This window comes from Rana temporaria, chromosome 12, assembly GCF_905171775.1.
Source record: "Rana temporaria chromosome 12, aRanTem1.1, whole genome shotgun sequence".
Lineage (NCBI taxonomy): Eukaryota > Metazoa > Chordata > Amphibia > Anura > Ranidae > Rana > Rana temporaria.
The window spans coordinates 23,638,753-23,655,883 of NC_053500.1; the positions used below are offsets into that span (position 1 = coordinate 23,638,753).

General features: G+C 41.3%; 1 protein-coding gene and 1 long non-coding RNA gene across 2 annotated transcripts in view; both read left to right on the plus strand.

Moving 5' to 3' along the window:
* Positions 1–7,118: 7,118 nt before the first annotated feature.
* On the plus strand, positions 7,119–10,080 carry LOC120919562. The gene is made up of 3 exons (XR_005744592.1): positions 7,119–7,186; positions 7,284–7,397; positions 9,758–10,080. It is a non-coding gene; the product is annotated as an uncharacterized LOC120919562 (long non-coding RNA).
* Positions 10,081–10,191: 111 nt separating this feature from the next.
* The window catches only part of LOC120918332 (piezo-type mechanosensitive ion channel component 2-like), an 83,595-nt gene continuing 76,655 nt past the window's right edge, over positions 10,192–17,131 (plus strand). The window contains exons 1-2 of the mRNA XM_040329870.1: positions 10,192–10,195; positions 16,766–16,867. Of these exons, the coding sequence (XP_040185804.1) occupies positions 10,192–10,195; positions 16,766–16,867 (106 nt within the window). The remainder of the gene's footprint in view (positions 10,196–16,765; positions 16,868–17,131) is intronic.

Consider the following 17,131-nt stretch of genomic DNA (forward strand, 5'->3'; position numbering starts at 1 on the left):
GCTGTGCCACTTTTCTGGCGTTAATTGCTCTTGTTAATTTGTTGCTCTTAATTAAAAAAAAAAAAAAAAAACATCTGCAACAGTTCAGGTTCTGACAGCGACTCGTGCAATTCCAAATTCAGGTAGTTCTAATTTGTTCCACTTCTGTATTGTGGTGCAACAGCTGTTCCAAAATCAAATACAGACGTTCATTTCTTCCAAAAGTGGAGCTAATTAAAGTGGAGGTCCACCCTAAAAAAAAAAAAATAGTCAAGCTCCCTAAAATACAATAATAAACATTTGAAAAAAAAATGTTCTTACTTACCAGAAATCACTGTTGCTAGGCAGATCGTCCTAATCTGCCACTTCCTATTCCGCGGTAGTCTTCATTCTTCTTCTCCTCCTCGCGTTGTCTTCTGGGGAATCGGGAGCGCGGTCTTCTGGGACCTGTGTGTGTCCCAGAAGACAGCCATCATTCACAAAGCGACACGTGACTCGCGAGGTTCCACTGTCTGTGTCCCGTAGTGCAAATTGCGGCACCGGCACCCGATCCGATGGACGGATCGGCCTCGGGGGGGGGGGGGGACGACATCGCAGGCTCCCTGGACAGGTAAATGTGCTTATTAAAAGTCAGCAGCTAGTGTTTTTTATTATTCAGCTGGAACACTGCTTTTAGACAGACTTTATTTTGGCATATAGAGAAAGAGTTTGTGAAGTATCGTGCATGTTTACTAAAAGTGGCGCAGCATGCACTAAATGCAAGTTCTAGAAAGGAATTATTTTTTTTTTTTTTTAAAAGCTGCGCCAATTTTAGAATGTATGCGAGACACTTTTGCCAAATCTAACTCTGCCAGTCTTTATGAATTTCAGAGACTGAATTATTTTTATTGAATACTGTACATTACTGGATGAAGTGATGATCACACTTTCATATTGTTGTTTTTGTTGTTGTTGTTGTTGATAATAATATTATTATTATCCACTTTCTTACTGGGCACATGTCCTCAGTTTAGGCCGATACGTATTCTTCTACATATAGCGCCTACAAAATAGGGGACAGATTATGAGCCAGGCCTTCTCATCCAACATCAGTGACTGACCTCAAAAATGCGCTTCTGGAAGAACGGTCAAACATTCCCATAGACACACTCCTAAACCTTGTGGACGGCCTTCCCAGAAGAGGTGAAGCTGTTATAGCTGCAATGGGTGGGCCAACTTAATATTGTATCCTACAGATTAAGACCGGGATGCCATGTAAAGGCAGGTGTCCCGAAACTTTTGACAATATAGAATATATACACACAGAACAGAGAGGACCATCTGCAGCAAGTTTATCTTTTCTGTATCTTCTAGCCTTTACATTCCTCCCTCTAGTGGTCAAATTATAGTTAGACCATTTTATATGTTTTTTTCTTTGCATGACACTTGAATAATTGCTTGATGCTTGAAGGGTATCTAATCAAAGCAAAATATTTAAAATCTACTACTGAATAATGTTTAGCCTAGGGCTGACACTATTGCTGCTGTATAACCACGCAGATTTCAGTGCATGTTTGTGGTTTGTGTGTGTGTGTTTTTAATGCATGTTTGTGCTATATATGTGCTTTTGTTTTTTAAATGATTTGTGATATCCTTGCTTCTAGAAGAAAGAGACCTGAATTTTTAAGCAAAAAAATAAAAGCAAATAATGCATGTACATGTGTTTATCGTGATCTCCCATTGAGGTCTATAGGAAGAAAGACGCACTGTATAAACCTAAAACAAACACATGCACCTTTCCAAAAATTGCACCATACCATGTTGCATTGATGTGGACAGGCACCGCAGACGCACAACAAATCACACTAGTGTGAAACAGGGGTTACATGAGTAACAATATTTCTTTTCTTTTTTACACATTTTTTCTTCTCTATATGGTATGATCCAATGCATTCAACTGAAGAAACTGACCCCAAACAAAGTATTCATGTGAATGTGCATTTAAATGCCTAGAACATGGCCTTCTATTTTATTTATTTATTTATGCATGTATTACTTTTAATTGACATTTATTTGATTCTAAATTTTTCATTTCTTTTCATACAGGGTAGGGGACCTTTCTAGCATTTGTGAGAATGATGCCACAATCAGGGTGTGGTAGTAGCTGATTGATAGTCCATGCTGAATGGAGACTATGATATCGGTCTGTGATGAATGGCAGGTGGGGGCAATCTGAGGTCTGGCTTCACTGCACAGACCCCTGACAATTGTAATAATGTCAAATCACAAAATAGCTTTCAATAAAGCCTCTTTCACATTGAGGCGTGGAGCCGCGGTGACGGTATAGCCACGCTATTTGTAGCGCGGCTGTACCGTCGTATTTACCGCGATATTCGGGTGCTAGCGGTGAGGTTTTAACCCCCGCTAGCGGCCGAAAAAGGGTTAATACCGCGCTTTCCCATTGATTTCAATGGGAAGGCGCGGTATAGGAGCGGTGAACACACCGCTCCTATACCGCGGTAAAGATGCAGCTAGCAGGACTTTTGGAGAGCTCCTGCTAGCGCACCGCTTCAATGTGAAAGCCTTCGGGCTTTCACATTGAACACTACAGGGCAGGTTTTTTACTGCTGTATAGCAGCGCTATTTTTAGCGCTGTACCGCATGAAAACCGCCTCAATGTGAAAGGGGCCTAAGTAGAATCTACTTGGTTTTCCCGCTGAAAATGGCATAGTGACATTTCCTGTAGCTATCAGCAATGCCCCTACTAACTTCATTAGACTCCTGGGTTGTGTCTATAAAAGTTTGTATTTTTTATAGGAGTCCTATAAAAGAATGCCTATCCCAAATATAGAACTGAGTAATGCTGCATTACACATAAGACTTTATGTACTTGTTCTGGATCTTATTATACTTGTCATTACTGTAATCTAGCTAAACGTGTCCCATGGTTAACAGGCTTGCTTGCATATATCCTTTGAATGTCCTCTGGAGAACCCTGAAAGCACCAGAGTCCCTGATACTTTGCCATGTAGATTAACTTTGGGCTAGATTCAGGTACGGCGACGTAAATTTGTGCGGGCGTAGCGTATGTTATTTACGCTACGCCGCCACAATTTAGAGAGACAAGTGCAGTATTCACAAAGCACTTGCTCCGTAAGTTGCGGCGGCGTAGCGTAAATCTGCCGGCGTAATCGCGCCAAATTGTTTAAGAGGTAGGGGCGTGTTTTATGTAAATAAAACATGACCCCGCGTAAATGACGTTTCTCACGAACACCGCATGCGCCAGCCGTGAACGTTTACCAGTGCGCATGCTCCTAATCGCGTCGCAAATAGTCAATGCTTTCGACGTTAACGTAATTTACGCAAAGCCCTATTCGCGAACAACTTACGCAAACGACGTAAAATTTTCTAAATTCGACGCGGGAACGACGTCCATACTTAACATTGGCTATGCCTCATATAGCAGGAGTAACGTTACGCCGGAAAAAGCCTTACGCAAACGACGTAAAAAAATCCGCCAGGCGCACGTACGTTTCTGAATCGGCGTATCTAGCTCATTTGCATATTCTACGCTGAAATCGACGGAAGCGCCACCTAGCGGCCAGCGTAAATATGCACCCTAAAATACGACGGCGTAGGAGATTTACGCCGCTCGTATCTTAGCCTAATTTAAGCGTATCTGGTTCCCTCCTCCCCTTCCCTTTTTTTTCGTCTTCTATTATAGAAGACTTGCTATTTATGTTACAGTCTCCATTTTTTCACTAACCAGGAAGTGGTGTGTAATTACTAGCAGCTTCCTATTGGAGCCATGATGTGAACATGAGGGTCTTCTGATGTATTTAAGGGTAAGTGTAGCAAGATGACAGCACCCCAGATGAAGTTCTTATTGTAACGAAACATGTCGGGATGGACTGCTGTTGTTCCTGCTACCCTAATTTTATGAGCTCGGTTTATCATTGCAAAATGTGAGTTACTCTCTTTTTAAAATAAATATTGATTTTTACGGAATTATGCTATGTGCGCCCCACTTTTTCTTTTACATACTCATCGGTTGAATAATCGATATGCCCTCCTTGTGATCTGTTGAATATCGCTGCTTGCTGGGAACCATTCCTGAATTGTCTGCCTGAGGGCTGTTTTTCAATAATACCGAATCGCAAGACGTGTATGGTGTACCCTCTTCAGTGTATCATCTTTAACAAAGCTTGATTGGCCTAGTAGGTATATGCCTTTCTGGGTCCAATCCATCCGGTAAGCCCCTTGTCATAAGTGGTGGTGGACTTCTCACTTCTCACCGTTGGATTTTGTTTATTTATCCAGTTATTGAACGTCTTTCAACATAGTTGGATTCAATTCATTTATCCAGTCAAGGATTTATGGACTTTAATTATCACCGATACCATTAGTTCACATGTGGTGTTGCACGATACAATTTAGATTGTTTTATCACAATTGATTCACTGTTAGCGCTACACTTTTTCCACATATTATAGAAGACTTGCTATTTATGTTATCCACTTATTATACCATGCCTGGAACAATACAATCTTTAATTCATCAGAACTGGATTTCCTTGCCAATTTCTCTTTCCTTGCACCGGTTTTAAGGCTACAGTGTTTAGATGTGACAGAACGTGATATTGGATTAACTGAGGGTAATTTTCCTTGTACTCTGATATGTGATGGAAATACTGTCCACTATGTAAACCAGAATTTTGCTGTTGTACCCTCTTGTTAATGAAGATGGAACGCTTTTGTACTCCCCCTTTTTTTTTTTATTTATTTTTTTTCCAACATTTCTTTTTATATTATATTTATTTTAGGTTTTCCAGATACAAAAATAAAATGAAGAAACAAGTCAGTTTCTGCTAGTGAGCGTGACATACAATGCATACAAAGTAGAAAACTCAACAATCTCGACACCAACAAGTGCCGTTGAGCCTCAAGCTCCTAGCCAAAAAGGCACGTTCATGTAAAAAAATTGCAAGAGTAAGGCTTGGTTCACACCTATGCGTTTTTTTGGTACTTTTTGCAGAAACGCACTGCAGTTCGTTTACCATGGTTTTTTATGGGACATGTTCACATCTATGCTTTTGTCAACCGCTGTGTTTTTGGAAAGGGTCAGGGACGCAAAATAGTGCTTTTTTTTTTTGGTTTAATAAACTTTAATGGGGAAGCTGCAGAAAAGCATGTAGCGTGCCTTTTCTGTAATTTTGCTGCAATTTGCTTTTTTTTTTTATTTGGCAAAAAATAAATAAAATAGCAAAATTGCGGGTGCAAAAAAATTGATTATATATATATATATATATATATATACTCGAGTATAAGCCGAGTTTTTCAGCACTTTTTTTTTGTTCTGAAAATGCCCCCCTCTGCTTACCCCAAACTTGGCACACATGTACCCCACTCTTCCTCTACAAGTGTGCAAAGTTTGTTGTCCGGGGGACCTATGGCCAGGGAGCACCGATTTTTATTTTTATTTTTTTTCCAAAGCCGGGCACCCCTTTCATAGACTCCCATGTTAAACGGTAATTTCTCCGGTGAATTTGGGGACCCGGTACTGGCCGGTCATAGGTCCCCTGGACCCGGAACTTGGCACACATGTAGCCCTATTTCTCCTCTACAACCTACGGCTGGGGAGCACCAATTTCTCAAAGCCAGGCACCCCTTCCATAGACTCTAATGTTAAACGTCAGTCTAGGCATGGGCACAGTGAGGCATGCACATGGACACAGTGAGGCATGCACATGGACACCCTAGGCTTATACTCATGTCAATAATAGGTAGATTCAGAAAGAGTTAGGCCGGCTTATCAGTAGATAAGTCGACCTAACTCAGAATCCCACGCCGACTTATGTGTAAGCGTATGCTCAAACAGAGATACGCTTAAACATATCTAAGATAAGACGGCTTGCGCCGTCCTATCTTAGATTGCAATATTTCGGATGGCCGCTAGGTCCATTGCGGTCGGCGTAGAATATGTAAATCAGTACATACGCCGATTCACGAACGTACGCCCGGCCGCCGCAGTACATTTACGCCGTTTCCGTAAGCCATTATCAGGCCTAAAGTTATTCCATCTATTAGATGGAATAGCAATGTTAAACTATGGCTGCCGTTCCCGCTTCGAGATTCGGAATTTTTACGTCGTTTGCGTAAGTCGTCCGCGAATAGCGATTTACGTCGTTTACGTCCACGTCAAAATCAATAGGCCCGTGCGGCGTACTTAGCCGCAATGCACACTGGGAAATGTAGGTTCCCGGCGCATGCGCAGTAAGAAAAAAAACGTAAGGTCAAGCCTTATTAACATAAAACACGCCCCCCTTACACACATTTGAATTCGGCGCCCTTACGCCTGCCCGCTTTAGGCTACGCCGCCGTAACTTAGCAGGCAAGTACATTGTGAATCATGTACTTGCCTCACTAACTTACGGCGGCGTAGCTTAAATTCCTTAAATATAATATAAATATTTATTTTTTTTTACTATTTTGGACCAGTTTACCTTAAAAAAAGAAAAACAATCAGTAGATATCCTTTACTATTTAACACCAAATAAAACCCAATTTTTGTCCAGGGAAAAAAAACAAGGTATAATTCACCTGGATACACAAAGTATGATGATATGTATGGTTTTACTAACACATAGTCAAAATTGTGCTTAGGCATTCAGATTTGTTTTACCCTTCGGCGCAAAGGGTTTAACTTGCTGCCTAATATATGGCACCCACTTTTAGATGCCATTGTAATGAGATAACCAAAGTTATTCACTTTACCTGTCAGTGGTCATTATGTTATGGCTGATACAGTGTACATTCTACTGGTGAGGAGAACCTGTTGTTTATCCCTGAATAGAAAAGCACAGAATCATTTTAAAGACTCTCTCTTTTTTAATTTACAAAGGTGTCCCTTCAGGGAGCACATAGGACTAAAGTGCTTTTACTTAATAATATGAAAGGTCTAGAATTTTTAAAATATTTCAGTGAAATTTTATAAAGGAAAAAAGATGATTACATCTTGATTGTGTGATAAGCCAGCCTGTGTGAGGAGTACACTGTGTGTCTGTAACAGAGATGGGAGGTTAGGCGCGGCAGTATGAATTGTCCAGAGAGGAGAGGGATATGAGGGCATAAAGATCAATAGATTCCTTCCCTCAGCTTGCAGGCACCTCCCCTCACTCTTCTGAGGACCTCTCACTCCTGGCTCTCATCTGACCAGTAAGGATATCAAGGTGAGTCTCTTTAAATTCCTGCCTAATGGAAATCCTGTAACCTTTTTCTCAGTCACTCCTGGGGACAAAGCTTGACTAAGAGATGTGACCCTTTTAGGTATTCAAGATGTGTGTCCTAATGTGACCCGACTACCCAACGCCCGAAGAATGGCAAATGAGCTGCTCTGTGGTCTTGTCTTTCGATTCTTTCTCCCAGTCTGCCTACTGGCGGGTATGTAACAAAATCTGACTTATATCTATTCTCTGATCTATTTTTCTAATATCTGTCTTCTGTCATTAATTTATTATCTTTTAACTTAGATTGTTGCAATGTATTTATGCAGCTCTTCAAAGATAATTTTCCACCACCCGCACCACTGTGGAGCTTATTATCCATCGTGCCTGCCACAGTCCTAAACTCTAGGGCGAGTTAACTCTGAAACCAAACAACCTTCCGCTAGAAGAAAACCACAAAAGCCACTGGGGGGGATTTACTAAAACTGGAGAGTGCAAAATCTGGTGCAGCTGTACATGGTAGCCAATCAGCCATACACACGATTTACCAAAACTATGTAGTGCAAGGGCCTGCCTGATTGCATACAAATTTCAACTTTTAACGTTTGACCTCATATTATATGGTTTTGGTAAATCTGAAGACAAAAATCTGCAGAAAATCTAATTGTGTGTATGGGGTCTAACTCCAGCTTGTGCCATTAAGCTTTAACAAAATAAACCTGGAAGCTGATTGGTGTCTATAGGGAGCTACACCAGATTTTGCACTCTCCAGTTTTAGTAAATCATCCCCATAGAAACCTAGGGAGAACATATAAACTCTAGGCAGATGATATCCCTGGTGGAAATTGTACACAGGTCCTTTCCACTACGGGAATGTATTGATTGCCCAAGCTCCTAGGTTTTGCTCATATTTTCTTTTTTATGTCTTTCTTTATTGTAATATCTACATTTTATTTTTTAAAGAATTGACAAAATCATCCATATACTGGCGGCCAGATGTAAGCGCATTAAATTTGATTATAAACATTCGTGCTTCTATTAGACAAGCGTGCCAACACAGACAGCCATGGCACAACCCTTCACATAATGGAAGCAATAGTAATCACAGGAATTCTACCCTGGCATAAAGACTTTTCTCTCCCTCCTTTGGCGTCCACTACTGTCTGAAGAGTTTCTATTAATAATAGCCTTCATAAAACTCATAGATGAGAGAGAGAGAGAGGATCGTCTAAGACAGGGATATGCAATTAGCGGACCTCCAGCTGTTGCAAAACTACAAGTCCCATCATGCCTCTGACTCTGGTTTCATGCTTGTGGCTGTCAGAGTCTTGCTATGCCTCATGGGAATTGTAGTTCTGCAACAGCTGGAGGTCCGCTAATTGCATATCCCCGGTCTAAGATGTTTGGGTACCCTAACACCAATTATAGCATACTTACCGTACTTAGAATATAGATGGTTTACACCTTCAGTGGAAATGTTTTGTTTTTGGAAGAAGTGTAATTGGTCAGGGTTGCTTCACTCACCTTTCCTAAGTTGTGGGCGCTGTGAGCAAAGCAGGACACTACATTACACTCCCCTTTTCCTGCTGGGCACGAGAAACTCGGGGTGCAGCACTTGTCTGTTTAAGCTGACTGTCTGAGGGTTGGAAATGGGCTTGCTACAGTGATTTCACTCCCCAAAAAAAAACAACTAACTGGGTCTCTGTTGCTGCTTTTTGTGCTGGGAGGATGTGCAGAGAGTGGGATGACCATATGCACCAAAGCTGCTGAATCTGCACTGTGACCCCGTCAGCACCCGCAGTTATTGGATGCATTTTGGACAGTTTTTTTTTTTTTTTCAAAGTGCAATTTTTCAACTAATGTCTCTTTTTTTACATGTTTCTTTCACTACTGTCATATTCTTAAAGCGGATCTCCACCCTAAAGTGAAGTCGCGCTGATCGGCACCCTTCCCCCCTCCGGTGTCACATTTGACACCTTTCAGGGGGAGGGGGGTGCAGATACCTGTCTAAAGACAGGTATTTGCACACACGTCACAAGCAAAATACGTTTTTTTTCTGACATCCCGTCCATCCCCCGTTGTGTGCTGGGAACACTCGGCTCCCAGCACACAGCGGGAGCCAATCGGCGGGCGCAGCGCGACTCGCGCTTGCGCCGTAGCGAACCGGGCAGTGAAGCCGGAGTGCTTCACTTCCTGGTTCCCTCACCGTGGATGGAGGGGGGAGCAGCAGGGTGACGAGCGATCGCTCGTCCTCTGCTGCGGACGCCGCTGGACTCCAGGACAGGTAAGTGTCCTAATATTTAAAGTCAGCAGCTGCAGTATTTGTAGCTGCTGGCTTTTAATATTTTTTTTTGAGCGGACATCCGCTTTAAATATATGTCAGACAATACCCATATGAATTGTATCAGTAGCTATATTGAGATGTATAAACTTTCCATGCCTTTCAGCAGTTTCCCCCCGTGCATATACATTGCAGCTGTAACCAAAAACCTGGAACACTTTGTTATTGCCAGGAATAATTTCAGTAGCCACAGATTAACCCTGTTCACGTCTGCTCTTCTGGTTCATGTCTTGCAGCAATATGTATCCGTTTCAATGGATTTTCGGTCATCTATTTTATCTACCTGATGCTCGTCCCTCTTCTGTCAAAGCCCTCATACACCACGATGAAAGGCAGGTGTCTGTAAACTGCTTTACTAGTAGTAATAGCTTGCTTTTAATTAAATATTGTGTTAATATTATACAGTACAGTTGTCTGCAGATGTTTTATTTATGTTTTTTATATGAATGGATCAAAGCCTAATTTTTGTTATGTCTCTCCCTTCTTACCTGATAGATTTCAGGCTCTCCCACCTTCTCATTCCCTAGTTCATAGGACAACAGGCTATTACAATGCTTGTATTGCTGTTTTCTCATACAGTAATAGGATATAAGGATCTCCACCTACTGTATGGTTCTTTATATCCTAGTAAATTGCACGCTTCTCTGTCTTATGTAGTGCTAAGTTGCAGATGGGTAAATATTTCTCTAACGTTTTGTTTTTCTTCTTTATAGTATAATACGTAAATAATGGGCTTTCCCGCCTTTTTCATTATTCTTTTATAGCCTTTTAGACTGTAAACACTTATGTTTTATGTGTTTTCTCTTTTGTACTTGGCTGTACCTATAAGCTTGTCCACATGTATTGTCACATTATACCCTTATAGATTGTCAATTATTTCCACTTTTTATTATTTAGGTACTTATATAGCGTTGTCAATTTATGCAGCGCTTTATATGTACATTGACATCAGTCCCTACCCTCAAGGAGCTTACAATCTAAGATCCCTAACTCGCATTCAGAAAACTAGGGCCAATTTTAGACAGAAGCCAATTAACCTATCACCATGTCTTTGGCATGTGGGAGGAAACTGGAGTACCTAGAGGAAACCTACGCAGGCACAGGGAGAACATGCAAACTCCAGGCAGGTAGTGTCATGGTTGGGATTCGAACCAGCGACCCTTTTTACTGCTAGACGAGAGTGCTACCCACTACACCACTGTGCCACCCTATTATGGCTTAAAGCTTGGTTCACGCTTGAAGGTTGGCTACGTTTGTTAGTTTTTAGCAATCTTAATGCTTTTTTTATGCATTTTCAGGCATGCATGATTTTGTTTGGGGCTATTAAAAGGGCAGGAGTTTGTTGCAAGGCAGAAAAGTGCTTGAAAAACATGTATTGCTAGTGTTTTTAGGCATTTTAACCACTTAAAGACCTGCTCATGCTCATACGTCGGTACTTTAAAGATGGATATCTAGGTAACGGCAGCAGCTGCTGCCACAACCGAGATATCCATCTTTTCTTTGAGCGGTCCTGTAAATGTTAACGGTGGTCTCCTCGGCGAGTTCACCGTTATCGGTGGCAGGCGAGGGCCACCCCCTTCCCGCCGCTCTCCCACACCCTCCACCGCTTACCGGAGCCGTCAGCAGCGGCGGAGGCGATCGGGTCCTTCACTCTGCTGTGTGTGGATACGAGTGAGGGCAAGATGGCCCCCACCCGTCTCTATAGCATAGCAGGGTGGAAGCAACGTCAAGACATTTTTCTGTTGTCATTTTTGGAAATGACAATTATTATTTTTTCTCATTGCATTTTAGTCTAAATATGAGATGTGAGGTCTTTTTGACCCCAGATCTCATATTTAAGAGGACCTGTCATGCTTTTTTCTATTACAAGGGATGTTTACATTCCTTGTAATAGGAATAAAAGTTACTGTTTTTTTTTTTAACAACAGTGTAAAAATGTATAAATTAAAATAAATAAGAAAACAAAATATTTTTTTAAAGCGCCCCGTCCCGACGAGCTCACGTGCAGAAGCGTGAGTAGCACCCGCATATGAAAAAAAAAATATATATATATATATATATATATATATATATATATATATATATATATATATATATATATATATATATATATATATATAATATATAAATGTTTGGGGGTTCTAAGTAATTTTCTAGCAAAAAAAAATGTTTTAATCTTGTAAACACCAAGTTTGAAAAACAGGCAAGGTCCTTAATAAAATTTATAGGGCTAATGACATGCTTTACTTCTGCAAAGAAGCTCATGTACTACTTTTGGCATGACAAGTGACAGCACATCGCTTATATGTGAATGGTCCTGGTAGAATACAATGGATATCTGGTTTTGAATGTTCTTTTCTGAAAATGTGCGTCCGATCACTGAGTTGTAAATGGGGCCCAATAGCTTGTATGCTCTTCCACTTTCTGTCAGTCCTTTATAACCTGATAGACTGTAAGCTCCTCCACCTTCTATATCGTTCCATTATTACATAGTTGATTGCAAGCTCTGACATCCTCTGTATTGCTCCATTATACCCTAATGGAATGTATTGTGCAAAGGTGCAAAACAGGAGGTGGAAAACCTTTCAGGCACTTTTGGTGTAATGAAGTAATATACCATTACCCCAAAAGTGCCTGTAAGGTTTTCCACCTTCTGTATTGCAGCTTTGCAGTCTCCATACAGTACTGTATTTCATGTCACATACTGTAATGACTGCATGCATATTTTTTTGTTTTACAGTTCTGAAGAATTTAAGTAGAATTAAAAATGTATGTAAGAAAAGGTGGAATGGATCTCTACTGGTGGATAATGTAGAGATTAGCTTCTGTATACCGTATATACTCGAGTATAAGCCGAGTTTTTCAGCACATTTTTTTGTGCTGAAAATGCCCCCCCCCCCCCCCCCTCGGCTTATACTCGAGTCACCTTTTTGCGCCTGATCTCCCAGAATTTGGAGACCCGGCACTGGCCGGCTGTAGGTCTCCTGGACTTGGCACACATGTAGCCCCTTTTCTCATCTACAAGTGTGCAAAGTTTGTTGTCTGGGGGACCTACGGCTGGGGAGCACCAATTTTTCAAAGCCGGCACCCATCCCATAGACTCCCATGTTAAACGGTCATTTCTCCAGTGACTTTGGGGACCCAGTACTGGACCCGGAACTTGGCACACATGTAGCCCCATGTCTCCTCTACAAGTGTGCAAAGTTTGTTGTCTGGGGGACCTACGGCTGGGGAGCACCAATTTTTCAAATCCGGTACCCCTTCCATAGACTCCCATGTTAAATGTCAGTCTAGGCATGGGCACAGTGAGGCGTGGGCACAGTGAGGCATGGACACAGTGAGGCATGCAGATGGACACCCTAGGCTTATACTCGAGTCAATACGTTTTCCCAGTTTTTGGTGGTAAAATTAGGTGCCTCGGCTTATATTCGGGTTGGCTTATACTCGAGTACATACGGTAATTTGAAAGTGGTTTATTATCTATTTTTCAAGAAAAAACATTAAAACTCTGTTGCAGAATTTACCTGACATTAATGGGTCATGGAACTTTTAAAAATCGTTACCGCCAACTGGGCCATACTTCCGTTTTTGTATTATATCAATTTTCAGCTTTCAGTAAACATGAAGTGAGAATAAATTGGTTAAAATATTTAATTTTGGATTTTTAGGCGGGCGTCCAGGGTGGCAGAAAGCTTGGGAAAAGGTTGAAGCAGAGCTTTTATAGTATATATTATACACATTAAAGTGCACTTTATCTAGTTAGTACAGGGTTCTGTGCTAACTAGTTTGTTTGAAGTGTTTTTTTAAAGCAAAAACGTTTTTGTTTTTTTTTTCAGGCTTTTGTATGGAGTAGGGAAGGAACAATCCCTGTCAATTGCTTATGGCTGTTTGTAATTCTCGTTAGAGGGTTTTACCCTCTCTGTATCTGAGATTGTAACCATTATCACCTAGACAGAAAGTAACTGGTAATACAAAATGTTACAGTTGTTGCCAGAACAAAAGGAGAGGGTTAATCGTTCAGTGGAGACAGCTGATCTGATGACAACTGTCTAATGTATGGTACACACGATAAGATTATCGTCCAGTTTTATTTATTTTTTGCATGCTAGTCTCATATTGAAAATTAAGAGTTTATGAAAATTCTCATACGCCTAAAAAAAAGATTTGAAAGTGATGTAAAGTATTGTGTTTTCGGACAAAAACTGTACTGATTAAATGAAAATCGTACGATCTGATATCATACGAGAAACATTTCCGTGCTTGTCCCATCGGATAACTTTGCATGAATTGTCATGATCGGCTATAAAAAGCTAGTGATCATATTATCGTACGATCGGTTTGAAAGTGTTATTTTTTTGTATAATTATCTTATCTTATCATGTGTATGGGCCATAAGAAAGGAATTTCATCCCTTTTGTTGATTTGTTTCTTACATTCCATTGCATCACCAGGACAGGGAGAAAAGATAAATCTCTCCAAAGGGAAACGGACAGCAAAAAATAAGTGGACATATAGCTAGATTCAGTAAGAGTTAGGCCGGCGTATCAGTAGATATGCCGACCTAACTCGGAATCTGCGCTGTCCTAAGTTTAAGTGTATTCTCAAACTGAGATACACTTAAACCTATCTAAGATACAATGGCTTGCGCCGCTAGGTGGTGCTTCCATTGAGTTCAGCGTAGAAATATGTAAATCACTAGATACGCCTATTCACGAACGTATGCCCGGCCGACGCAGTACAGATACGCAGTTTACGTAAGGCATTTTCAGGCGTATAGTTATTCCATCAAATAGCTGGACTAGTAATGTTAAGTATGGCCATCATTCCCGCGTCGAAATTTGAAAATGTTACGTCGTTTGCGTAAGTCGTCCGTGAATAGGGCTGGTCGTAATTTACGTCCACGTTGAAACCAATACGTCCTTGCGGCGTACTTTGCCGCAATGCACACTGGGATATGTACACGGACGGCGCATGCGCCGTTCCTAAAAAACGTCAATCACGTCAGGTCAACCCATATTAACATATAACACGCCCCCTCAGCCTAATTTGAATTAGGCGCGCTTACGCCGGCCACATTTACGCTACGCCGCCGTAACTTGGCAGGCAAGTACTTTGTGAATACAGTACTTGCCTAGCTAACTTACGGCGGCATAGTGTAAATACGCTTCCTGAAGACGGTTTAACTGAAACGTGACGTCGAGGCGGTATCCGAGCGCACACGCATAGCCACGCACTTCCGGTCTCACTGGTTGATGGACAACTAGCGGTGGAACGCACGCTAGTGGACCAGGACACGGCCATCTCTTATCTTGTCTTACTATCCCCACCACCTACAGCCTCAGTGCCGGGAACGGGCACCAGCAACAGTAAGAGGCCATTTGGCATTGTAATTTTAACTTTTGTATATTAAATGGTTTTACACTATGGTGGTATCTCTTCTCCTTTCTTGGTACACCATTTGCTGCAATCGCTGACATTGGAATCCAATGAGACCCTGCTGATCCTCATTTAAAACAAGCCTGATCGACCATATTTTAAGTAATCTGGTCAACACCGTGTGGTAAGGAGCCATCCATTATTATTCTGGTGACCTATAGGTGAAGGCGGATCACTTCTATCTCGCACTTTGGCTATTTTGAAGATTCACAAGCACTTTAGCATTTGCACTTTTCCCTGCGATTTGGGATTGGATTATTTGCATTTTGCACCTGGACTTGATACAACACTGGATCCATTTTGCACTTAACTATTTATTTGCTGGACACTCTTTTAAATGTTGTTTTTTTTTTTTTTTTTATATATATTTTATTTATTTTCCACAGCATTTGGCACTATTGTACTTATAGAGTTTAGACTATAATCTGTTTGGTTTTTCACATAGATTTGGGTACACAGTTACACTGTGTACTACTCAAACGCACATTGTGACACGCATCCACTATTTTGATATAGCGCCCCTCACCTCACTATACAATAAATACGCTACGCCGCCGCAAAGATGCGCGCCCCTAGCTGAATCCAGCTAATCATTTTTAGCCCTTCCTGACTTTTTTTTTTTGTACCTATGCATACACTTTGAGAAGAACCTTTTAATCTGCTTAAAAATAAAATTCTCAGTGCAAGTCGGGCACCTCTACAAACTTTTGTCTTCAGCTACCTGGGAACCCTAAAGCCTAGTACACACGATCAAAAAGAATACCGGTTTCAAATCAATCGTATGATAATCTGATTGTTATTACACAGCTTTCTTCCAAAATTATGCTAAGGGACACACAGGAAATTTTTCTCGTACGAATTTTGTTCAATCAGTATAGTTTCAATACAATACAAATACACTGCAACACATTACATCACTTCTGAATTTGTATTCTGTTGTGCGAGAATTTTTGTAACTTTAGTAACCTCTTCATTCATTCATTCATATGGAGACTATCATGCAAAAAAAAAAAAAAAAGACTATCATTCATCTGATATTCTTATTGTGTGTAGCAGGTTTTACCTGGGTGATTGGGTGTGAAAATTATAATTTCTCATTGAAAGTCAAGGCCTGTTTCACTCCCTATTGTTGTAAATGGTGATTAAAGGGGAGTTCCAGCCTTTTACTATTTATTAGAAGTCAGCAGCTACAAAAAGCGTAGCTGCTGACTTTTAATAAACAGACACTTGCCTGCTCCACGGTCCAGCGATGCGGCCACCCAGAGCGTCGCTCCTCTCCCCCTCTCTCCGCCGGCGCCTCCATTCACAGTGTGGGCACCCGGCCGTGACAGCTTTCTGCTTCACGACTGGCCACTCATTGCGCATGTGCGAGTCGCACTGCGCTCCCGGAGTGGACAGGCGATCTCCTGAGACCTGTAACGTGTCCCAGGAGATCGCCTACAGGGAGGGGCCGCCTAAGGCGAGAGGAGGAGTCGCCTAGGCGGTCCCTGGGTGGAAGTAGGACGTGGGACAGGAATTTCCACTCCTACCGAAGCCCCCACCCCCCCAAATGTGGCATTTAAGGGGGCGAGGAGTGCTTAAAGCGAAGTTCCACTTTTGGGTGTAACTCCGCTTTAACAGCTTCATTGTCCATTAGGGAGTTGCACAAGATCATTTATATGTGGAATAAGATGAAAAGCGTGAGTGGTTGCTTTGGTTGAAAGTTGATGGGGAAAAACTGTCAAATGTATGGCAAACGTAACAGCAGTCATTAATGCTGAATGTTCGGTGCGATAATATTGTATATGATTATTTTGTTTGTTCTTTAGGGCACACCGGGCGATTTTTAAAGGCTATATACCATACCAGCTTCTTTCTTCTCCTTATACAGTCCTCTTTCCAAATTGCATTCAACTATGTGCCTCCCAAAGGTAACAGACCTGTGTGGAAAGAGGGGAAATTGGGGGTTGTATTGTGAATATGTATAAGAGAACCACTTGTGATTGGAGACTGACAAGAATTTGAACATTCGTTGTTAAAGGATAAGTTCACTTTTATTTATTTTTATTTTTTTCGGCTCCCCTATGTACCAATATAGCATTCATGTATTTAGTTTTTTTGCAAAAATATCAAAGCTTTCCATTATAACTACAGTCACTTACTTTACTTCTTCATCCATGTTTCCAAACGTATCC